Source organism: Vidua macroura, chromosome 3 (genome assembly GCF_024509145.1).
Source record: "Vidua macroura isolate BioBank_ID:100142 chromosome 3, ASM2450914v1, whole genome shotgun sequence".
Classification (NCBI taxonomy): domain Eukaryota; kingdom Metazoa; phylum Chordata; class Aves; order Passeriformes; family Viduidae; genus Vidua; species Vidua macroura.
The window spans coordinates 82654219-82679149 of record NC_071573.1 but is presented as its reverse complement, the minus strand read 5'-3'; the positions used below and the strand labels follow the sequence as shown (position 1 = coordinate 82679149).

The window sequence follows — 24931 nt, the reverse complement described above, 5'->3', positions numbered from 1 at the left end:
CATTTGCAAAGCACTTTTGAAAAATCAGAAATGTTAAGTGAATCAGCAGGGTAGTGTGTTTCACTGCACTTTAGCCAAGTGTATCTTTTGTAAAGTGCTTCCAATGGAATTCTGGCACTGTGCTGAATCTCCTAATCCAGTTGGGACAACAGAAGTATTTAATGCCAAAATTACTAGGTCAAGATATTGTGCAATTAGTTTGAGGACCCAACTTTTGCCCACCTTTTAACCATTTATTAAAAGAGTGCTCATTAAATAAGCCTGTCCAGAGAAGTGTCTTCTGATGCTCATGCCTAAGTTAAAATCTAAGTTAAAAGGGTCATTTCAAGAGCTTCAAGTGTCTAGATAGGATTAGGCAATTAATCTCTTGGTGATCCACACAAAATAATCAGAGTATATATACACACACAGAGGAACAAGAGACTCATAAACTGAAAAAATGCTTACAAATAGCACTTTGATGATTCTGTGAAAGAGTTCAGATGGTTCAACTTCCCACAGCCATAATTTCTAACCGACTTTCAACAGGGTCCATCAGAAAGCAAATCAGAAGTAGTGTGCAGGATTACCAAACACGTATCACTGGGTAACAGTAAGGACTTCTGTTCTCATTGTCTACAGTTTCTGTTATAGCCCTCTGCCTTCCATCACCAAAAGCAGAGCATTGATTTAAATTTTCTAACAAAACTAAGTTCATGCTGCAGAGAACAGCCTCCTCTTCTGTGGGTGTAGCAAGCCTATCATAAAAGTGTAAGTGACATTTATATCAATGCAGGTCTTAACTCCTATTCTAGCTAGCAGAGAGAGTTTTGGCAATCAAGCTTCAATTTTCAAGTGTAGATATGCTTGGCTTCTTTTTGGTTTTAATTTAAAAAGGCAACTAGAGACTTCTTCCCAAAGAATAAATAGAACGCTAGATCAGGCAACAGTTATTTATTTATTGACTCAAACAAGCAAAAGGTATCCTCAGACATAATGGCTACCACTTGAGCAATACAAATCAATGTTACTGAAGAACAGGGAACATCTTTTCTTTCACCCCTCCCATCCCAGAAGTAACAATAGAAACACCAGGACCCCTAGAGAAAAGAGAAGGAGAAAAATCATAAAAGGTACTTAGAGTGAGCTGCAGAGTTGGAACATGGACACTGAAAAATCATTGGCTAATCTACCACATCACCACAATCACCTCAAAACCAACTTTCATTGTTCCACTTCCACCAGGTACCAAATATATAGCACTGTTTAACAGCAATTTCAATGTATTAACAACTGTCCTCAGCTGAAGAACAGTAATTACTATTTATATTAAATTTGAGGCTACAGATAGAAAGAAAGGTTTCCATAGACTACAGTGCACATTAATGAAAAGAGAGTGGGGAGAAACAAAGCTACTTTTAAATTAATGTACGTCTCTATCAATCAAGCAATTTGTTCTGTACTGATAGCTCATTGAAGACACAATATCCTGTCAGAGTGTGGCAACTCTACTCACCCTGTGACAGTGTATCTGATGAATGCATCTATGAAGAATTTATCTGTAAATCCCCTAAATTGTAGGCCACTGAAAATCCCAATTTGCTGCTCCTGTGTGGGTAGTTTTTAATCAGATACCAGCCAAAAAAAAGCAAACGCACCGCATGCAAAACAACTCATACTAAATCATGTAGTCTGCCTTGTAAAGTCAAAGATGTGAGTATGGCATTCCTCAGATTTAGAGAAAACATTAGGAGTCTTTAGTTTTGCAGGCAAGGAGACCTTTTATTTCAATCCATTAAAAGAACCCAAAATAGTCAGCAGGTGGCCACATCTATCCATGTTTCATTAAAATCACATAAAACCTAAGTACAAAAGCACCACTGATTATTGCTCTAGAAAAACTGCATGAAAAATTCAAATACACACAGTAAAAACATCACCATATGCACAAAACATAATTTCTTAAAGCAAGTGTATGGAATGCTGATCCAATTTTACACATACCTTGCAATATTAAGTTGATATTTATATTACTTGGCAACAATGGGAATTTCTAAAAGCACTGTTATGAGAAGGGAAATGTTCATATACAGTTTAATATGTCAACTATCATAGTCCTAAAAAAATTAGCATTTACAAAATACTTGATAAAAATATCTTTTAAAAGTTGTCCAAGAGGTACATAAAATCAACCCAAAATTTTCATGGTATTTCATTCATTCTTGTCACCTACAGATTCAGTTTTCTGAGCCTGTGAAGAAAAAAAAAAAAAAGAAATTCAATTACTATAGTGAAATGCTATTAGGTACCTAAATACCCAAGCTATCCTTACTCCTTAGATTTCTTACTTGCAGCAGCTCCAAACCTGTGTCCACAGGACATCTATACAACCGGAACAGTTCCAGTCACACACTTTTCTCAACTCACAGGTCCCAGCTTTTCAAAAGCAATACAAGCCTTACCTGTCAGCTTCCATGGTTCACACTGAAAAGCACCACACTACCACCTGTTCCTATCCACTGCACACATGCTGAATGCTCTAGCGCACCCTTAACTTTCACTCTTTCAATCTGCCCTTTTACTGACAGTGTGCTGGGTGGGGCACCTCTGGATGTTGAAACACTAACAGTTGAGCGAGATGCGAATCTGCAATAACATTATGGGCAATAAAAAGAAACATTATGAACATGCTAACAATGTCTGAAAGGCTGAATAATTAAGAAACACTGATTCAATCAGCAGGAGGTATGTGTGCAAAGTACCTCTTCAGCTTTATTTTCACCATTTTCAGATGGTGTAGTACCTTCCTTTGCAGCTTCTTGCTTTTCATCCTTCTTCCCTTTAGCACCTTTGCTGGCCTTTGTTCCAGGTTCCTTCTGACAGAAGATTAAAAACATGGCCATAGATGTTGTATGAGTAGCCAGAACCCTGCATCTTTATCAAAACAACTTTCACATGAACAAAACAGCAAGTCTTGGCAAGCTCCATGTGCTGGACTGAAACAGAACACCATCTAAAGGCTACCTGGAAACCGTAAACCCACGTAAGTTACACACAGACTCAACATTTCTAGAAAATGGTGGTGTCTACTTTAGTTTTTCTGCTGATTTTTTCAGGGATACAAAACCCTGCCAGACTACTTTGGTAGAGCTGTCCTATGAAGTATATACAGGATATATGTATGAACAAACACAATTACAGTATACTGAAAGCTTATTCAGCCAAACACAAACACCACACTGTTAGTGTAGCTACAGCACTACACTTTCAATTAATATAAAATATTAAATTAGATTTTAAAAATTAAGGGTTTTTATTGGCTGGCCTTCTGTTACTTTGATAACATCTGTGATGGTCATTCCATGTCAATGAAAGAACTAGCCAACACACTAGGGAGGCAAACTGATAAAGTCCATCTGCAGCAACACAAAGCAAAGGATTTATCAAAAGGAATTATTCTAACAGCCACAATTTAATTTTGAGACTTGCTCTTAATTTCTATGTTGAAGTCTACTATTTTTTTATAAATCCTTTATATATGTTTGTGATCTAAAGGTTAGCAGAGACATAGGTTAAATATTTAAAGTGCAATGGGATAAAATTTAAATGGTATTGCATTTACTATTTTACTTTAGTTTTTAAAGTAGTTCAGATAAACACTGGATATCTTTCATGCAATCATTTGCTCCAAATTCTCCATGCAAATGGCAATAGTAGCTGTGAACAGGGATATTAATATCTGCCTTTCTTCATTTATTACCCTTCCACACTGATCCCCATACAGGAGTGGGACAGTGAGGAGAGAGCACCAGTAATCCCAGTTCCAGAGCAGCCTGAATTACTCCTTCCACCCCTCAGCTTCAATATTACATAGCAGCTTAATTTGGAAGCTTACAGTTAGTATGAACATAGTTATAACTCTTCACCTATGAAAGAACAAACTACGAGTTGACTTACAAATTCATAACATGCAAGCTTTTAACAATAAAAATTATCTCAAATCTGTACCATCTTTCATTGTTTAATAGCAAGTTCAGAGTACACACTTGCTGTTTTCTGTTGAGGAGACCAAGATTAATATACTCCTTAAAATGTGATCTGATCCAATTAGGGTTTGGAAAAAAAAAATTACTGTATCAAAAAGTTACTTATAGTAATATCATAAAGGATTTGACTCACCCAAAATAAGCTTCAAATGTCTCTCACACAACTTAGACTGGGTCTGTGACACCAAGCTCATCCCACAGGTTTGTGAAGCTACAGAAGGCTATCACATTCCCTTCTTTATTAATGCTCTTTTTAAGAGGGGAGCAGGATGGACTCAGCAAGACTACTGGTAATTTTATATGATAAATCACACCGTGTTTAAAGTCAGTTTTACTTTCACGTGTGGACTTTGTATCCTGGCACTTGCCCAAATGAGATGACAATAAAAGGACTTGAAAAATGGAAGTGTGAGGAGTGCTAGACTCAGTGTCCAGCATGGGGTTTTTTTTTCCTAATAAAGCAATTGCTCTTATTCAACATTCCCCTTAGGCACAAATAAATCTATGGTTTCTGAAGTACATGATTTATATGCAAAAATCCTGAAAAGGTATTTCAAACACTAATAAGATTTTAATTTGACTGTTACTGGCCCAGAAAACCCAAACCATTCAATTTAAATATATTTAATTTCACCTTTAATTATAATTGTGCATTCTCAGCAGCAGCCAGGCTTCAAGAACAGATAAGAGTTTCTCAGTACAAAATGAAGTACTGCACCTCTAGACAAGGAAACAGAATGATACAAAGTAATCTCAAATGCTTTTGTAGAAATTGCTAGGTCTCAGGAAGAGTTTACTTAACCAAGCCTGTACTTTTCAGGAAAGGTGTAGTAAAGGTAAAAATTCTTCTTAAACTAGCAATTCACTACAGACTAACATGGTCTGCATATCAAACAGGCAAGACATTTTCTTTGGGCCAGTAATGAGGCCAGGAAGGGGTGGAACAGAAAGAAAAGAATGATCTAATTTGCTGGTTTTTTTTTTTTCCAGGGAGGGGGGCAGGGAGCTGCAGAGAGGGCAGGGAAGCCCATGCCTCAAAAAAAAAAAAAAAAAAAAAAAAAGAAGGAGTATACTTGCTTACTATTGGCTAAAACGGTGGTAACTAAAAAGAAAGTATTTACCTTTGTTGTTTTCCTTGGTTTGGGTTCAGGTTTTGGTGGAGCAGGTTTCTATAAAACATTTTTAGTTGCACAACATGTTAGACACACCACCAGAAGCCAGCCTCCTCCACACCCTGCTTCCCCCCCACCCTACACCTTCCCTTACTTCCTGCTCAATAGTATGCATCTAGAAAAGGTCTGAAAAACCTTACTGCACAAATGCACCTGCTCTCTGTACACACCTGTTTGCATTAGTTCACTCATCTAGAAGTGAAAGTAATTTGGGGGTCACTCTAGGAGTAAAACACGGAGATTACTAGTGACTATTAAAAAAACCCCCATCAGCTATATTCTAACAGAGATGAGGAACTAAAACCAAGTACTAGCAGTGGCATCAAATGAAGTCCTTGAAACACAGCTCCTTCTCCTTTCCAGAGAAGCAGCTGCATTTCCACAACTAACATCAGCCTGCAAAATGAAATAAAGTCAATACTGCACCTAACAGACAGTTTTGCACTGAAGTGGGGAAATACATCTTTTGTCAGAACAACCTGAAAACCTGAAACCAAGAAAACAAAGATAGCTTCATTGCTAGAGTTCTTAAATACCCCTCGCTAAGAATAAAAATTGAATCAAGCAAAATGTAAAAAACTTGTTTGGTCTGAGAAACCATATGTGCTTAGAAAAGAATATACCAGGAGGTACTATACATACTTACAGCTGACAGTCTTGCTGATCGTCTTGTGGGCTACAGGGAAAAAAAAAGAACATTTTTACAGGCTTACAGGGAAAAGTATCCAAAGCAACATAGTCATTTCATACGACAGCATAAAATATGCATCTATCAAAATATGTGTCTATTGCCAAAGACAATTCATATCTTCCTCACCTTGGGACACACAAAATTTTAAAGGGACAGAGTGATGTGAAAGGTAGAAATGAAAGTTGTTCAGGAATTATACCATCTAAACTGATGCCTTCTTGGGACTACCTAAAAACAGAAGTCAGACAAAATTAAGGGGATAAAAAGCTGTTATATTTATTGAAGGCTTTTAGGTACAGTTTGAGCAGACAAAGCCCCCCCAGGGGCTACACCTAAAATGGATGACAGGTCAGGGGTTTTCTTTCTTTTATAGGTCTGGTCCATTTGCATATTGGGGGTTAATCTTCCAATTACAGCTTCAGGTAGTAATTTACTCCAAGTTTGCTCCTTCCCAACTCACTTCTGTTTACATTTCTCCAGGCCTGAGACAGTAAGGTGTCCTTGATTTCCAGGCCTAGGGAGGAATTGTTTTGTCTGACCAAAATGGGAAAGTAGTAGCTAACACCCTATATGGAGTTTAGGGTTATACACTGAAGAATTGCAGGATTACAAATATATGAAAAACATAACAGCTACAATTCTAAGGCATCAAAATCTCCACACAGTTAAATTCCTCACACACACACCCCCCTTTTACAACTACTTCTGAGTCCCTTCGTGGTCTGTGAAAGGTTCACAAATCCAGTAAGCTTGACTACCTGTGCAAAGGACTGAACCTTTTTCATACACACTTAGCATGATGTTTTTAGAATCTAGCAGATGTTACTTGTAATAGTGGGCACAAATCCCATCTGATTAACAGCTGAATAAAGTTAACATCCTTCTCTAGAGGATATCAGAGCGCTAAAATTTCAAAACATGAAACTAAGTCCTTCCACTTCCTCAATCCTCCACACACTTGCTCTGAGAGTCCAGGTGCACAAAGACAGCTGCAGGATGAGAGAAATTATTTCTTCTATTTAAACACAAATCTCAAAAGGAAAGACTTGAGCCAGAGATTCTGCTTCTCTCCAGCTTTCTTTATCACTTCAACATACTTTCCCTATTAGATTTTATTTCATCCTGCTTTTTGTCATAAATTTATTACTGAAACTCTTAAAAATACTTGTTAGCTCATTCACAATATTTTTTTTATTAATTAAAACAGATTCACCCAGTTACACAGCATGGTTAAAAAACTGAGCTGAAATCTACTCATAAAACTAGAATTACACCTGTGGCCAAAATAAAGGGACAACTAAACTGCAAGAAATATCCAACATAACTCATATATCCATATCCAACATAACTCAGCTTAAAAAGAGAATGAAGAATACTTCTAATTACATATTAAGCATTTAAGTTGAGCTGAAAAAACATGGCTCGGCACATCCTGCAACAGGAAAAAACTCTTGTTAATATCTGAAGAATGCTGTAATTTGTGTTCATTGGAGCCATTCAAGAATTCTTAGTGGAAAGCAGTAGAGAATAGTTCAAATCTGCATCCAGCAGAACAGAAGTAAAAAAAAAAATACCTAAAGGTATTTTCAGCTATGAAATACTTATGCATCATTAACAGCAAAAAGGTAAATCTCTCTTTTCTTGGCAATTTAGCATATCAACCATTTAAGAAGCAGCCTACCACTATTTTACAACAGGATAAACAAAACATTTCAGTTGGTCAGGTAATCAAAGAACCCCTAACTCAAGGTATCATCTTTTACAAATCTGCTTTCTTAACCAATTTTTTCTATCTCTTTAACATTTAGGAACTGAAATGTTTTGCTAGCATCTACTTTTTAAAGGACAGTATGTTGATTTAGATAAGTTATTATTCTCTCCCCTACCTCCTGTTCCATAACTTGTTTGCCATAAGAAAGACAGCATAAACTGTAAGGTCTTCAAAAATGATTGACAGCTAAAAAATTTTATTTCTCATTTTTGTGTTATCTGGTTATAAGGAGGGAACTAGAGCCAAGTCAGCAAAGGTCACATTTTCATGTGCTTTGGTAACCTTTGTCCCCTCCAAACAGCTGCACTAACCAAGAAATTAGCAGCTCACCCAAGAGTCTGTCTGACATTGGCCCGCTAGCAAACATCTATGGAAAGAGTCTATGAAAAGGAGCAGACAGAACAACTCTGTGCACTCTCCCACTGCACCAGCTTCTGGCAATCTGAAGTTGCCAACTTTCCAACCTGGATATCAAATACACATCATGTGTTTGAATAGTCCCCAAGGGTTATTTTCTAGATAAATCTGTTTAATAACATAGTACTAATTTACAATTTCAGTTTCCATAATATCCCATGTCAATGAGTTCCATAATGAGATTATGCACTGTGTGGAAAACAAAAAGCAAAATGTTCCCCCTCTGCTGTCTCTTCTTTTAACTTCTTGCCTCTTATTTCCATTAGATTCTTCTTGTTTACAGCTTTCATGAAGAGCAATTCCCTAACTGCCTTTCTTTGTGTTACTAATTATTTTATAACAACTCCATTATATAAAAGATGAAGAATCCTAGAAAAACTGTGTTATTTGTTTTTTTTAGTTTGGGTTGTTTACCCTTTTTTAAAGCTGCTGTACATCCTCTATTCATCCCGCTGTACTTGGTATCCTTTTGATTCTATCATGGCCTCTATCAGGAGAGCTTCATTTAGTACTCGTTTATCTGAGAGCACAAAAATTAATCTTTTGGTACACTGACACTTACTCTGTCCTCTGGTATTTTTTCCTATGTTCTAGTTACTTTCTGTTTAGAACTACTGACATTTTCTAGTAACTATTCACTGCAATTTCACAATCTCTCCCCTGATGAACAGCTTGGTGACCACCACTGGGTCTTCCCCTCCCCGTGTATCCAATTGCATTTCTCCATATTGAATTTCTTTTGATATTTTATCGCTTGGTTATTTGTCAGTTACATTACAGCCTTCTCAGCCTCTCCATTACTCTGACAATTTTTGTAAACTTCAGCAAACTTTGTAAATTCTTTAGTACCTTTTCTCCTAGAGATCATCAACAAATATATTCAGCAAAAGCCCAAAAAAAAAACCCCTAATACTCCACTGAGAATCTCCTCCTTTATGAAAGTTAACTTTCACTCCTCCATTCTCTTCTCATAAGTTTATATGTCAGAAAATCTTAGAAAGATCTTCAATGCTAGCTAGTTTCTTTAAGATACTGCTTGGGGAAACTTATGAAAAAATGCTCTTTATATGCAAGTAAACTATAGCGCATGCCATTTGTTTACTTGCTATTTTCCTGATCAAATATGCTCCAAGATTTACAAAGAGAGCCATTAAATATTCCCCCATTCTTCTCAAGGTCCTGGTTTAAGTTTGTCTGCCACAAAAGAAGGCAACCTAAGAAAACAAATTCTCATAATTTTCTACCTGTTTTTAAAATTCACACTAAGGGCTGTGAAAAACAAACAAGCAAATGTTATTGTAGATACCACTTCTCTAACAGAATGTACTGTGTCCTTTAAACAAATCCAGTCAAAGAAAACACACAAATGTGTCAGCTGCTCCAGTTTAGAGTCTAGTATCTTAATTCAAGACACCCTGCCATCAGTCACTTAAGCTAAGAATAGTTTTGAAGTAGACTGACTGAGTTGTGTGCATTAACCCTCTTCTGTGTGCAATAACCCACTAGAGACAGAGCAACACTTCCAGACAGTAACATACAACACTATTACCACAAGATCCACCACAGTTTGTCTATGAAAGCCCAAAAACTTTCCCAAATTTATTTGTTGTACTAATAAGTTGTATAAATCCTCAGTACACCAAGATGAACTCAAGCCAGATATGGTACAAATGTGGTTTACTGTCTTTATTCCCACTGAAAACAGCTCACCAGAAGTGCCAGAGAAATACATAATCTTCTGATATACATGACTACAAATCTCCTATTAAATAATTACATGCCAAAACAAATTAAATATATATATATATATATATATATATATACTTGCCTCTTGTTTCGTTACTTTTGCTGCATCCTTGCCTTCAGCACCCTCTGGAGACTGAAACAAAATATTAAATCAGTGTTTTTATTACAGACTTAAAAGCATTCAGACAACAGCAAAACAAAGATTATGGTGAAGACTAACTGCTCTTTCATTTGCAACAACTTAAAGCAGCCTGACAAATCCATTTTTGTATGTACAAGCAGCATTGTACTCAAACCAGCCTCTTTACCAAAACCAGCTGAGGACTGAGCACCAGGTACATACACATCATCCCACTCACCACCCCTCAGAGTCCCTGTAGCCCATTAACTAAAGCATCCACAGGCTCCAGTGGAAGCTCCATCTCATCAGCTGTTGATAGCACAACAGTAGGAACTGGAAATCTGAGGTTTGCTCTATGCTGGCTTTTGAAATCCCCAAGAAATTTAACACATTTTTTCCCAAACATGAATTTAACCTGTTATGTGATGCAGTGAGATGAACCAAAAAACCACAGCATTACTGAAATGAATGATTTCTTTACCTCCTTTACTCCTTTTTACTCTTAGCCTCACCCAGCTGGAAGTTTTAAAAGTATCCTTACATCATATCTCACCTCCTCCATCAGAAGAGCATAAATCAGTAAAACACTGAGATATTGACAGGAAAGCTTGGGACAAACACGCATCTTCTCAAGAACAAAGTATCAACTTGAATGTTGTAAAACTAATCTTGTATAGGTACTAGAAAAAGGTGGGTTAAATTAAAGAAGGGAGGGTAGGTAAAAATCAAGCTTCTCTTTTGTTTACAACTCAAGATGTGTAACTTCACATTTTGCAAACATTTGTGTTTCTAGGTAGGAGCAAGCAATTCCCGGATAAAGAGTGAGCAGCAGCAGTTAGAGAACTACAAGAATGCATATTTCAAAAAGGCATTTTACAGGCAGCCGAGAAGGCAATTTGGTTGTTGTTTCGTTTTACAACCAGTAAGGAAGCAGGCTGGTTATCTTTTCCCTTTTCTTTCCATTTGAATCTTAATTCAAACTTCCTCACAGATTCTGACACAAGATGTCTTGGAGTTAGACAGCTGTGCTTTGGAGCAGAGAAAATGACCGGCTCGTTGGCAGCAGTTGACCAGTGCCTTCTCCTGGCATTGGGCTCTGACATACTTAGAGAAAGACATCCCCCCACCAGGGAATAAAACGTGGCTTTGTTGCTGTGCACTCTCCCGACAGAAAGGAAGCATGCCACAAGAGCAGCTGCTTTAAAAAAAAAGCCGAGGACTGATCATGTAAGTAGCTTGAAAACAGCAGGAAGTTAAGCAGCATCGCACAGCGTAGAGCAACTCAGAATAGCAACAGGCAGGCATCCAAAATGGAGCCTGACTGTTCCCTATGCAACTGCAGCCTCACCAGTCACCTGCAGGATCATTTCAGGTTTGCACTCCTAAAAGTCTTTCAGTTTGATTACCAAGGAGTTACTACAGCTTGATGTTGTGATGCTGGGAGCATCAGAAGTCAGAAAGAAAACAAAAACACGCTATTCCATTATTCCTGTCAGTAACAAAGTCGTGTGTCCTACAACTTTCCTCTTCGACTCACAATACAGGATATGCTCTGGGTATAGCTTTTCTGTTGTCCATGAGTTCATAAAATGTTTCTCCCATACGAATTTTCTCAATTCTAACAAACTCGTGCTGCACCCTTTCCCCGAGAGGGAACTCAAATAGCATCCTTCCTGTCCTGGGCAGGACCTACTTCCATGGAAGTTCTCTGAGATTCTACCATCTTTTCCTAGCAGTGGTCAAGAGACTTTAGATTTACAGGGGTAGGGACAGAAAGATGGCATGATCCATTTCCTTTGGAAGCCAAGTTAAAAAACCCTTCATAAGCTAAAGGAAGTTGACTGACACTCCACAATCAGGCTGTTTTACCCTGCTTCACTTTTAGGAATCATAGAGCTTTGAGAGAGGGCTAAATTATTCCAAGATAGCACTGCCACATGCCAATAGCCTTGCAGGATTTGCACAAGAGCTAACTCTCCACCTGCAATACTACACAGTTAACACACAGTAATTCACCCCATTCTCTTTAACACAAAAGAGAAGTCTCCCACATTTCTGGTAGACAGGGCAGTCTGATTTTAGATGCCAATACTACTCCTAGACAACAGATTAAATGAACTGCTCATGAGGCTAACCACAGGGGGAAAAAATCATATTACAATACTCTTAATGTAAGAACAACCTCTGTATACTAACTACTGTGATATATTACATAACATACTTCAATTAAGTTAGACAATTAATTAGCCCAGCATTCCCTCTCAAGTTAGAAAATGCAACAGCAATTCTGAAGGCCACATAACTTTTCTCCATGGAGGGACACGAAGAATGTTAGTAATTTCAGAGGTGTGAAGAAACAGCAAGGGGTTCTGACACGCTCTCATTTCCATTTCCGACCCACTCCCTCCTCTCTGCAATCACTGCAAGTCCAGGCCTTCGGCAGCTGGGCTCATCCTCCCAGCCTTGGCTGCCCACTACGCTGGCAGAGCTGCGTGGGAGGCCATGTCATGAGTAAAGAAATTGATCCAGCTGAAAAATAGCCTGCTGCTTAAACAAATGCATAAATATTATAATATATAGACAAACTATAAATATATAGTCTTCCCCGCTCCAGCAGAATCATTTTACTGCACAGCTGCACAAACAATTGAGCCAGTACAACAGACAAGAATGCAGTGGCATGGGGCAGATGCCAGGCAGCCTGGGACTCCATCTACTCTGTCTATGTATTGCAGCTGATAGACACACTAAAAAAATATACATGTCAGATATGGCTACAATGTATTTGTTAAAAGAGGAACAGAAACCTAATTTCCCCTCTGTGAGTTCTGATGAGTCCCAGCTGATGTGGTTCTTCATACCAGTTTTTGCAATACTTTCTCCTCTCCCCAGGGAAAATAGAGATTTATACACAAATAGATTTGCACCAAGCATAGCTCCCAAAGAACTTGGCATGCCACAAGCAGAGACTGTCTGCACTCCTATCTGGAGTCACAGGACTTTTATGTAGATACCACCAAAACCTTAAAGCCTTTGCCCTTAACTCTTCCACAGGAACCCTTCCCCATTTTTTGTCCTAGTGACAAACTACTGAAAAACCTCTGGTTTCAAAGCAACAAAATGTGCTAAGTAACCCCTCCCCTTGGCACATTTTTCCTCATGACCTAATGCGATGGCTCACCATACTTCACATGACACCCCAGCCACACGAAAATGCACCCTGGATACTGGGCCGTACATCGTAAACCAGTCAGGAGCAGGAATACCCACACTGCAAGTTTTTGTGCTGCAAAATCCAAGACCAATAGAAGCACTGAACCACTTGACAAGGGCAGCCAGACAAGGACTCCAGCCTCAGTAATTCTTCAGCTGTACCCCATCATATGTCTGTATTATATTTATAAAGTAGTCCCTATAGGCCTGCTGTGTGTGATACTGTATAGATGCCTACAAGAGATAAAATATAAAAAGGCAAATAAGGACATAGACAACAGTGATTTTTTTTTCCCACGTGGAGGTACACACAAGGAAAGAAGATGACTGGCTATCTCTAAATATGCTTTTGACATTTGAACTACTAGCAAGTTTTAGGTTCAGATGACCACACATTGTGCCACATCTCAATTAGCACTAAATATTGGCAATAAGACTGCAACTTAAGCTGTAGCTAAGCTCTGCAAGATCTGTCACAGCTGCATAACTTTCAAACTATAAGACTGTCTATCAGCAATTGGCTTTTTTTATCCACTTGCTTTTACGCCAGCTATTTTTAAGAGCAATCTATAAAATTATTTTGAGTGGATTGGAAAAAACAAAGGAATATTAATAGATGGTAGAGAATGCTAAAAAACCCCGAAGGAATATTAATATTGAGCTGATTTGTATACACAGCTCTTTCAGCAGATATGAAGTATACATAATAAAAACCAGTGTTTCCACACACCAAAGCAATACTGCAGTATCTGCAATGCCAACATCATTACAGAACTCTTAGATTGAAAAGAGAAAACTAGACAACTGCTTTAAGTAAACATTAATAGAAAATACAGGTCAATTTCCTCTTTTTACTGTTCTTAAGGCAAGGCTACTTGGTACAGATGCACCACAAAAGAAACATAAAGCTTCATTTTTTTACACCAAAACCCTGAAATATAAGCAGTATATAACCCAAAGAGTACAGTAACCCAAAGCAGTGAAGCCACTGATGTCTTTTGTATGAGCCAAAGACATGCACTTGAAATTGCAATGTCCACCTTCTGGATGAATATTTTGTTTGCACTATTATGGATGGATTTATTATAAAGAAGTACATTAAAAAGCCTGAAAAATGAGAATACAAGTAATTAAGAAGTAACAGTCAGTAGAAGGTCGGTATAAAATTAAATAGATGGTTCATTCTCTGAAGGATTTTATTACAAGCCGAAACTCAACACCTTGGCTCTGATGGGAGAGAAATTAGTCCTTCCATACCCCCATGAAAACAAAACAAACAAAAAAGCAGATGCAAATTTCATTCTAACTGCCTACATTAAGAAGTTAGAAATTAGAAAGGCAGAAAGCCTTAACTGTCCTAGCACATGAGCATTCTGAATAGCATTTCCTCCCTTCTTTGCAAGCTGTTTGGTTCAGCCACATCTTGATACACTGCCTGCAAGGGGATTTGCCCATAGATTTCCTGGCTCACTCTTGCAGCTGTAATTTCCATGATGTAATGCTTTTGGTTGTTCCTCCTACAATTTTTTTTCACCAACCAAAATAAGGTAAAAGCTTAAAAAAAAAAAAAAAAAAAAGGCACATTGCAAGAGGAGCAGATGTATCAAGTCTTAAGTATTTTTCAGGGTTTATTGCATTCTTTCCCTAAAATTTTTCTACCCCTCATTTGCTTTTAACTATGTATTAAACTAAATTTAATGCCATGAAAGATTTCCCCATACATGCTATATCTTCTAATTATTTATCCTCAGAGCAGCTCTGAATTTTGAGCTAGTTCATAAATGTAATTAAAATGCTATTTATTTCTTGGTTTAGATTAATGAATACTACATGTTGACTAATTTAACACCAACCAACTCCTGCAATACCCTTCTAACTATTGTTTCCTCATTTAGCTCCTCCAGCATCTTATCATTAACCTTTGTTTACAACTAGTTCTTTGATCTGTTTTCAGTGCTCACTGCCAAGCCTATGTGAATTAGCTTTGCAAGTAAAATTAATTTCCCCTAACAAATGTTTTAAGAAATCAGGTAGTCTTCATACGACACAGCTTTATTTCTTTTGCCTACCAAAAGTCTGATCCTGGATGAGGAAAAACTATGCATGCTGCTACTCAAAAAAAAACCAAAAAAAAATCTGCCAGAACCACAAGGGAAGTACAGCATAAAACTGTTTAGTGGCAGGCTGGATTTTTAAAATACTTATCCAAAATTATATCTGTCTTGCTCTCTTCCAAGAAATGTGGTTGGGTTTTCTTGTATATACATGTAAATAAGTCTTTCACAAAAAAAACCCCTCAAAACAAACAAAACCAACTACACAAAACCACATTCTGCTTAAGTATTTATTCTTTAAGTACATAATATTTTAATATTTTTATTAATAATTATTACAATATTATAACATGCCATTTTTAGAATTTAAATCCTTCCATGTATTAAGAGCAGAATACCTAATTTTCTAATTCTTTGGGGGAGAATGTCAAGATCATAAAGCTCTGAAAAGATGAATGGTACTTAAAGCTTTAAATTTAAAGATAAGCATTAATATCCCTTGTATTAATATGCAAATTACATGTTAATTGGGAAAAATCAGGGGAAACACTTCCTGATCAAGGTTTCCACTCTTGCTTAAAGATTCAAGCCAAGCAGAGTGACTTGTTGACATGCAATACATTTTCAAAAATATGCAAGAAAATAAGAATACAAAAAGCCTGGTCATAAATAAAATCAGGAGGTGCAGAAAATGCATTTTATTAACTTCCTTAATTCTTAAGACAGGTGACTTCTGTAAGCTTTATGCTCTTCCAGACAAGACAGCGAATCAAGTTAGAACAGCGGTGTTTCCAGATAACCAAAACCAGACAGAATAAGTGCTTTTCCAGAAGAGGAAATTCCTTCATTGTAGATTGAGGTTTTGCTATTCCCACTGAAAAGAGGGTCAAAGATTGACAAATATAATTGAAAATGCATTGCATTTTTGCAAAATTCATTTTGAAAATACATTGCCTATTTGATAGGACATTTTAAAAAAATCTCACAACTGGTTTGGCTTTTATTTTTCCTTCCAAGTTTCTCTTCCCTATAGTGAGTTTTTGAACATGACATCTACCTATGGCAAAATGAAAAAGTAAGAGCAATTTTTAGAGGCTCAGACTTAAAAAAAATATATAGCATTGTAATTTAAAATTAGACAAGACAGTTCACTTTTCAGACAGTGAAGTAATCAGCTACATTTTGAAAAATACAGAGCAGCCATGGGAGCAGAGAGCACCGAGCATTTGAAATTGTTCAGCTTCCCCTGAACACCAGATGTGAAAATTCAGCTAGGTAGTGAGTAGATTCTTGTCTATATTTGCTTAACCATTTTACTGCCACCATAAAATAAAAAGGCAGATTCAAAAAAGATGATGGATGAAATCCAGTCCCTAATATTACTTCTCTAACTTTCAAAGCTGATGACAGTTCTGCAAGTGAGATGAAGCTGCTGAACTCATCCAAGTCTACATATAGAGGCAATTTTTAAAACCTTCAAGATTATGTTCCAAAATCTGTATTTAAATAGAACTGATCAGATTTGCAAAGTAAAACCAGCACACAGCACTTCTGAAAAAAAAAATATCTAAAAATAGAAATTATATTTAGATAATTATTTCCAATAACAACTGATTCCCTAAAATAGCCACCTCTGAACAAACAAAAATACCGTGAAGGACTGAAAAGAGATGTTTAATTCCTCTTCTACCAGAGGATATTACAGTGACAAAAACCACAATAATCTAGAAAAATGACCTTTTTTTGTTGTTGTTTCAGCTAACTGGTACTACAGAACATCAAACCTCTGAGGTGATGATAGCAGGTACCAAAACCACAACTGGTACAAAGCCTTAGATACACCCCTCTCTCACATCCCAGTCATAATTACAGCTGTGGTTAAAGGCAGTATTGCTCTACTACAACAGTCAGAATGAAGAGCTTCACAGGTAACCAAAGTGCAGCTTCAAGAGAAGAATAAATTAAAATGTCTTCAAGTGGGCACAGGTGGGATAAGGAAGAAATGATGCAACAGAGGTAAAAGATGATTTCCTTCTACAAACAGACCACTGACACCTCCCAACTCTGCTTGAGAGGAGCAAAACACTGCAGAGGTAAAAATGTCCTTAGATCTTCATTTTCAATAATGGAAGCTACTATTAACTCAGGTAGCACTAGGTCAATGGAGAAAGCTATGTGAGATGAGCACACATACCAACTGTCCCAACAAAGCTGGCAGTGATGGGAACATACACAATTCTTTTCTGCAGACAGATTCCAACGTTCTTAGGGAACACAGCATTTTTTATTTGCAGCTTTCACCATTACCACTCTTTACTCTTGGAAGACAGAAGCTGTAGCTCCAAAAACTGGTAACTTCCCAAGACATCAAGGGGGTAAAAACCCACAAAATAAAAACCAAGCCTGATGCCTCCTCCCTCTGGTGCTGCAAGCATACAATTTGAGAGCACTGAGCTGCTCTGATTATTCTAATGAATTAAAGAATACTCCTCTAGAAACTCTGAGTTAGGGACAATCAAATCAAAGATGAATGCCTGGCTGCTGCTAAGAATTCTGCCCTTCCCCACCTAATCATTCCTGCCAATTCCAGCTTAACTCTTTGTGTCACATAGTATGGGAAACCAGATCAGCAGTCAGGTCTGCCCAAAAACTACCTCAAACAAATATTATATCCCACAGATTAAATCAGAATAAGGACAGGAATGGGCACCTGGAATTTCTGCTTCTGGCCTGTATATGCCAGCTTGAAGTATCTGTTGAACTGCCATCGAAACTGTGAAGCCTGCCAATTTTGCTGACAATAAAACTGGTCTAAGACCTTATCTCTTTCTTGCATGCAGCCAGCTGCTCATTCCCAGCCTACTCCTTTCTAGTAGGTTACCACACATTCATTGTGCCACTGTGCACCATCTCTAACTTGGATCAGTAAAATGACCCAGAATTTAAAAAAAAAAAAAAAAAAAAAAAATTCCAAATCATGTTCAAACCTGTTCAGCAGACAAGCTGTCATGGCCTGAAAGGCAATTCCAGCCTTTTTGGCTACTGGATCATGGGATAAAACACAGTGCTAACTTAGTGCAGGTAAGGAATGGGAAGTAGATGGTAGCCATGATGATAATATCAAGTGCTAACTTCCAAGAAAAATCTCTTGCTTTGGTTTACTTACATTCTAGGCAAAAGACAATGTTACAATCCTGTCAAGCAAACCATTCCTATAGACAGCTACTGTTTGGGTATAAAACAGCAGAGAAAGTGAAGAAGCAACCTTAAACTAAATAACACATAGGTATCTTCTACTTACATATATAACTACATTCCATTTACAGACAGGGCTTTTTTTATTTTTTAAACTTAACAATACTGATACTCCAATACACAAAAGAACATTGCCCATATCTGAGTCTTGAACTACCATATATAGAAAGATTACATGCACCTAGTCAATTTTGAAGTTGATGACTTAAAAAGAGTTGATGACTTACAAAGATTGTACTACTATGCTTAATATGCCCAAGTTGCATGAAGAGTAATTTTTAATTGACAATTCAGTGAAAATCTTGGAATTTTTCGGTTGCCCATTCATTAAGTCCAATTGTATTTTGGTGTAGTCTAAGAAGAAAATTTATATACCTTGCCATCCATTGCTAATAAATGAGTTTATTTTTTTTTTTCTTCATTTTTAATTTTTTTAAATTTTCTTTTTATTTTTTCTTTACAGACTGGTATAAAATTATCAGCAATGTTTTAGATCATGAAATCCTTGGTCAACAACCTTTTTATCTACATAACTGAATAACAACAACAAAAATAACAATAGCTAAGTTTACATAATACAAGCTCTAAGTTGAAGAGTCTCTAATATAAAACTTCAACAATTATTTGCTGCATGTATTTAATAGCCCCATAAATTTCATTTACTGCAACGTGGCATAGCAGCACTGCTCAAGCATGTTTTTTCTCCAGTGCCACTGAATGCTTCTACATTGCTTTGTATCCAAGCATTTCATGTGCAGATAAAAAGTTTTTGATCTTTTCTGCTTAATTTTTCTACGAAAGATGTAGATCCTTTGAGTCAGTCTGGTCAACTGACTTTGTTGACCTTCTTGAACTAGGCCAACTAGGCAGTTTTCAGTTCCTTTTAAACACCTCAAGGTTTAAAATTCTGCAAAAGTTACAAATCCAGTACAATTTCTAAAATTGTTAGTGGCAAAACATCCGTCTCCCTTCTACTACAAGGCTCCTGTAATCTTTAAGATGCTCTGGCACATCTGTTCTGTTTGTCTTGCTTGAATTTAAAGTGCATCTCTGCATAGCAATCATTTTACCTGTCCCTGCAAGGCATGCTGAAGGAGGAAGTCCACCAGAGGACTCTATTGTCACAATAGACAGAAATTTGTCAAAGTCAGGGGCATGTCAGTGACAGATGCAAAGAAGGGCATCTTCTGCTGCTGCTTAGCCCCTTTTCCAGTAGTTACTGAATGGTCTAGGAGTGACTCGCCAGAAAATGTGGAAAGAGAAACGACCTTTTTCAGAGCTTTGACTTTTGCTTTTAATTCTCATGGACCGGGAGAAAGAAGAAAGTAGTCAGCATGAAGGCAGAGTGAGTCCAAGTAACAATCTGGAGAAAGAAGTGGACAGAATAGGAGTGGGAAGAGGGCAGCAGCCAAGACATCTGGATCTGGTACTGACTCCCTTTTCCCTTCTATTCTATAATCACCTACAGACTGTGAAATGAAATACAGAACCTCCCCCATTTCTATGTCTCACTTCTAACAGAGACTCCCTTGTGTTCTAGAATAAACTAAAGTGTGGCTTGCCTACAGAGAAAGAGCTTCCAGACCCAGTGTTGGAACAATTTCTTGGAAAGATGCAGGTTCCCACAACATCACTGGAGCTTCTTTCCTGTCAAATAGCTTCAAAATGAAGAGAACCTTTGAAAAAAATCCACTGTGTTACATATAGTATATCACATTGATGCAGACTGAATCACAGCTGAAGTATCAAGACATGGAAAGGGATATGAAATGGAGCAGAACAGAACTTGAGTATACTTCATACTGCTGCACCATGAACACAAGCTCAGCTGCTTTGCACAAACCTAGACTTCATTCCACAGACTAAAGAGCAACAGCAAGATCATTCAGAGATACAGCAAAAAAGAGCTGTCACCTGCAGGACCACAGCTTCATTACTTGTCTGAGCACATACAAGTTGCTCCAACAAAATTTTAGAGAACTGGTTACTATTGCAAGTACACAGCACAAAGCAAGAAGACAAATTTGGCAAAGTAACAACAAATGTGCCACTCAAAAGTGCAGGAGGTGCTTGTTAGTGAGAATAAAACGTCAGGATAGACATCTTAACCTGAGAATCCAAGATAAAGGGACCATTCCAACAACTAAGCAATTTATTTCTGTGCCTTATTTCCCTTATTGGTGGATAAAAACGGTTGATATTATCTTTGCATATTCATGACACTTCAGAAATAAAAACTTAAACACATAGAAGAATTTCACAAAGCAAACTCAGTTTAGTTTCAGACAAAAAAGCATAAGGAGAATTTAGCAGCTCTAGGCTAGTATCTGTAAGAACATGCATTTAACCCCAACGGTTAGAAAATACATTGATTAGATACCTGGTTGGCAAAATAATCAGTAAGGGTCTCACAAAAAAAATTGTGTGATCATGTAACTAAATGCACTATAGGACAACAATGTGGTCCCTTCTGACTTCTGCTAAAAAAGCAGCATTACAAGCAAAATACTCAGTGGGTTTGTTTTTCAGCAGTAAATATAAGTACCTTTGACTTTAAAGAAAATGAATTTGCATAGCAGAACAGGAACCTGTCCCAGATGGTCTCCAGTATATCTTCACAGCATCAACTTTACTGCAGAAACTACATTCCTGACTACAAGGAGCCAGCAAATAACCAACTGAACTGGCTAATTAGACCACAATATTTTTTTTATTTTCTCTGAAGCAGCAACAATATTCAGAGATGGCAAATGGTAAAAAGAGATGACTAAGTGCAACTAAGTTGCACTTACTCCTTGTATCTGATTCAACTCCAAGTGTTTTCAAAACAAGTGAGATGCAGGTGGTATTGCACAGATTCAGATATTCAGACTAGAGAACAAGTTGGGTCATTTTGGAGTGCAATCCCAACTAAATGACAGGCTCCCCATCCAATACTGGACAAGTCATCACCTGACCTATTAACGTCCCTCAGACATGATGCATATTCACAAGACAAGTGTCATTCACCTTGATGTCTGCTTATGCACTTGTGTGTGACCATACCACGATCCTCCTTGTCATTAGGTACAGAATGGATCTTCATCCTTTTATGGATAACATTGAGATATTTTTACTGGGGCTGTTTCAAGGTCAAGGAGTTTGTCAATATGACCCAAGAGCCAATTCCACAAAGCAAAACACCTCAACCCATTTCAAGGCGTTCTTTCTAGCAATACCACAACAAGCATTCTGGTTTATCCCACACTGGCATGCCATTCTTCTTAAGAAAGGCCATGTTCACACCACAACACGTTATTACAACAGATGAAGGGTACAGAAATCTGACAGGAGCAGTGCAGAGTTCAACTCCTTTTTGCTTTAGCACAGTATTCAGCACCATCTCAACACAGAGTATGCTCCTCCTTTTCTCTGTGACCCTCAAGGAATGAGTAACGATACCCTGATATCTTATGCCACAGCCCTCTAGAGAAGGGGAAGCAGCTTACATTTTTTTGTTCATAACAGTCATAATGAACATAGGGCCAGGGACTTAGCAAGTGACTTGAGTTTACACAGAGATGAGAAACATTAGAGATGAAAAGAAAAGCAAACAAAAAGAACCAGCCAGATAACTACAGATACACAAAAATAGATACAGGTGGATTTAAGCCTTTCTTCAATATTATTTATTTACCTACCCTTGTAATAGTGAAAATTTCTCATTTTGACTTTTGATGTTTATTTCCTTACAAAATTTTCCCTGTTAGAAGTCTTTTTACAAGTTAGAAATTTTAAGAGAAGAACTGACTATTAGTTGTATGTGATGGTTTTGTCTCTGTGTCAAAATTGGCTGGTGTAATTATTCAGTTACTGCTGCATCACCAACTTCTCACTCTGCAGACGTTATTTTGGAATAAAAATGACTATTGTAAAATACTACAATTACACTTTTCTTAAAAAGCAAAGCCATTAATCACACACTGTTCCTGGAACCAGTGCTTCCCAAAACCTACGCTTTGTATATAATCTTTAAATGTAAACCTTTACCGACACAATGCTAACCAAAATAAAATTTACTATGCTGTTAAAACTCATCTCCATTGCTCTCATCCCATATACAATCTTTTTATTACTTATTTTAAATAACCTTCTAGAAATGAGACATTTTCTTACGGACTTACGACTGAAAGGTAGTTTCCCTTAATAAACATTTCACAACAGACCACAAAAACCTACAGGAGTATCTTTAACTCTGCCATCACTTAGGACAGCCTGAAACATCTGTACTGTAAGAATGCAGAAGAGCAAAGTAAACAGGGTAGGAAGTTCACAAGGTTTCAAAAGTTGGGGGGTCCTATGGACACAAGATAATTTTCTGGTTTCTCCTGGCGACAAGCAAGAGCACTAAAAGCACGGAAGCACGTGAGGGTGCAAGGACAGAAGAGCAAGTGGAAAAAAGGCCCATCATTCACAGACTTCAAGCCCAGTTATTCCAATCAACCCCACAGCTGTATACATTTTCAGAACCAGAATCAGGCCCTCAACTACGAATTAAATAATTCAGTAGCATACTTGACAATTTCACGTTTTGATACCTCCCATAAGGAATAAGCAAAGGACAAGCAAACACCAAGTTACCTGGAAGGCATCATCTACCTGTAACTTTATTAAAACAGATTTCAGCCCCAGCCCAGAAACAGTGTATTAGGAGGTCACAGGTGACATTTGGGAAAAACACAAATTGCCTTGCCTTGGTTGACCTAGTTAAAATTAAAGGACTGCAGCTATAATTTTTTTGTCGTTGCATGCATTAGTGTCAAGTCTCCCGTTACACTCTGTTAGCGCCTGGGAAGACAGGCGGCAAGTTCTCGACGCGGATCTCGAGCAGCAGGGCCTCCCTCGGCCGCCCACCCCCGGGGCCCTGCAGGGGCGGAGGGGGCCGGCTGCCACCCTCCGGGCTCAGCCCGCCCTCTGCCAGCGCCGGAGCGCTCCCGGCGGCCGCGCAGCCCCGGCTCCGCTTCCAGCGGGCACGGGAGCCACAGAAAAACCCCCACGCCACCGAGCCCGGCCACTCAAGGGCCGCCCAAGTTTCTCTCTCTGGGGGAAGGCGGTCTCACCGCCGAGGAGCAGGCTGCCCGCCGCGAGGTGCCCGGAGAGCAGGACTCGGACGGCGGCGGGGCCCCCTCACGGCTCCCCCGGCGCGGCGGGGGCCGCGGGCGCTCCCTGGGGAGGCGCCGCCCCCCGCCCCCGGGGGCCCTGCCCGGATGGGCGCCGGAGTTGGTACATACGGGTCTGCCGCGGGAGGCGAGGAGAAGGGTGTAGTTTGTTTTAAACATGGCTTGCCTCTCCCCTCCTCCCTTTTACTCGGAGCCATTGCTCCGGCGCGGCGGGATCCGGCTGCCCCGGGTGGGGGCTGCCTCCTCCCCGCCACGGCGCCGGAGTTTGCGAGCAGGAAACTCCTCCCGCGGGGGCCAGGGGCGAAGCCGCAGCTGCTGCAGCGCTTCTCCCCGGCGGCGGAGAGGGAGGAGGAGGAGGAGGAGGAAGGTGGGGGCTGGAGTTGTGATAGCGACTTCACCCCCCGGGGAGCGGGGCGACACCGCCCCGCGCGGCACCGGGAAAGTAAACAGGCGGCGGGGAGCGGCGGGGCGGGGTGCGAGGGGGCTTGCAACAGGCAGCAAAATGCCCGGGCTCGGGAGCCATCCGCGAACCCCGGCACGGAGCGGCGGCGGGAGAGCGGCAGGAGAGCAGCGGGCGCCCGTGGCCCCTGACGCGCGCTTCACCTTCGGCCACCGCTCGGCCCCTCCGACCCCACCCGGGGAGGCAGGACCCGCCGCACACCCGGGGCGCCTCACCTTTCTCTTCGGCATAATGTCCCTGCTCCGGGCCGCCAAAGTAAAGCGACCGAAAGAAGCTCCGGCAGAAGCGCGGGATCCGCCCGGCGGTGGCGGCGGCAGCGGCGGCGACACCGGCGTGGCTGGTGCCCGCAGCTGTGCCCGCGCCCGGTGCCCGCCGCGCCGCCCCGCCGCCCCCGGCGCCCCGGCAGCCCCCGCCGCCAGCGCCCGCCTCGCCGACGGGGCGGGCGGAGCGGGGCGGCCGCGGCTCCCGATTGGCTCCCCCGGTGGCGCCGCGCCCCCCGCCCCGGCGGCAGCGGCTAATCACGGGCCCGGGATTCTCCATCAGCCGTCGGGAAGGCGAACCAGGCGGCGGTCTGGGCGCGTCGGGCAAGTTGCGTGCGGTGAGCGGCGAACAGCATCCGCTCGTAAATCTCTGCAGTGGTCCTTGTACAGGTGCATTATTTCAGCCTGTTTAAATTTACCTTCGTTTTCTCCTCTCGCTAGGTTCCGGCTTCCCCTCCTCGACTGAAATCAGCCGCAGTCTTTCTCCATCGCTACTGTTCTGCCTTTTTCAACGCGGGGGTTTGTTTTGCCGTGTAAATCCATTCATGCTCCAGGTGCAAGCATGCTGTTGTATCAGGTCTCCTCGT

The 24931-nt window shown here is 39.8% G+C and overlaps 1 protein-coding gene across 3 annotated transcripts; it reads right to left on the bottom strand.

Annotated features, from left to right (window-relative positions):
• Nucleotides 1–918: 918 nt before the first annotated feature.
• HMGN3 (high mobility group nucleosomal binding domain 3) lies at nucleotides 919–24472 on the bottom strand. Of its 3 annotated transcripts, XR_008436420.1 has the most exons (7): nucleotides 24300–24472; nucleotides 9905–9955; nucleotides 5844–5873; nucleotides 5147–5194; nucleotides 2742–2855; nucleotides 1496–2230; nucleotides 919–1079 (listed from the first exon to the last, which is right to left on the bottom strand). XR_008436420.1 is itself a non-coding variant. In XM_053974040.1 (6 exons), the coding sequence occupies exons 1-6, from the start codon at nucleotides 24312–24314 to the stop codon at nucleotides 2602–2604; spliced, it is 282 nt and encodes a 93-aa protein (XP_053830015.1). In that variant the 5' UTR covers nucleotides 24315–24472; the 3' UTR covers nucleotides 919–2601. The 3 variants fall into 3 exon arrangements, 2 of the variants coding, with proteins under 2 accessions (XP_053830015.1, XP_053830014.1); XM_053974040.1 differs by having other exon boundaries at nucleotides 919–2625; XM_053974039.1 differs by having other exon boundaries at nucleotides 919–2230.
• Between the last annotated feature and the right edge of the window lie 459 nt (nucleotides 24473–24931).

Excerpts from the sequence above, each read along its gene's own strand:
- HMGN3 (XM_053974039.1), bottom strand. Across the intron at positions 5,874-9,904 it reads CAAAAGTAACGAAACAAGAG|CCCACAAGACGATCAGCAAG; the intron begins GCAAGTATATAT and ends TTTTCCCTGTAG. Across the intron at positions 2,856-5,146 it reads AACCAAGGAAAACAACAAAG|AAGGAACCTGGAACAAAGGC; the intron begins GTAAATACTTTC and ends ATCTTCTGTCAG.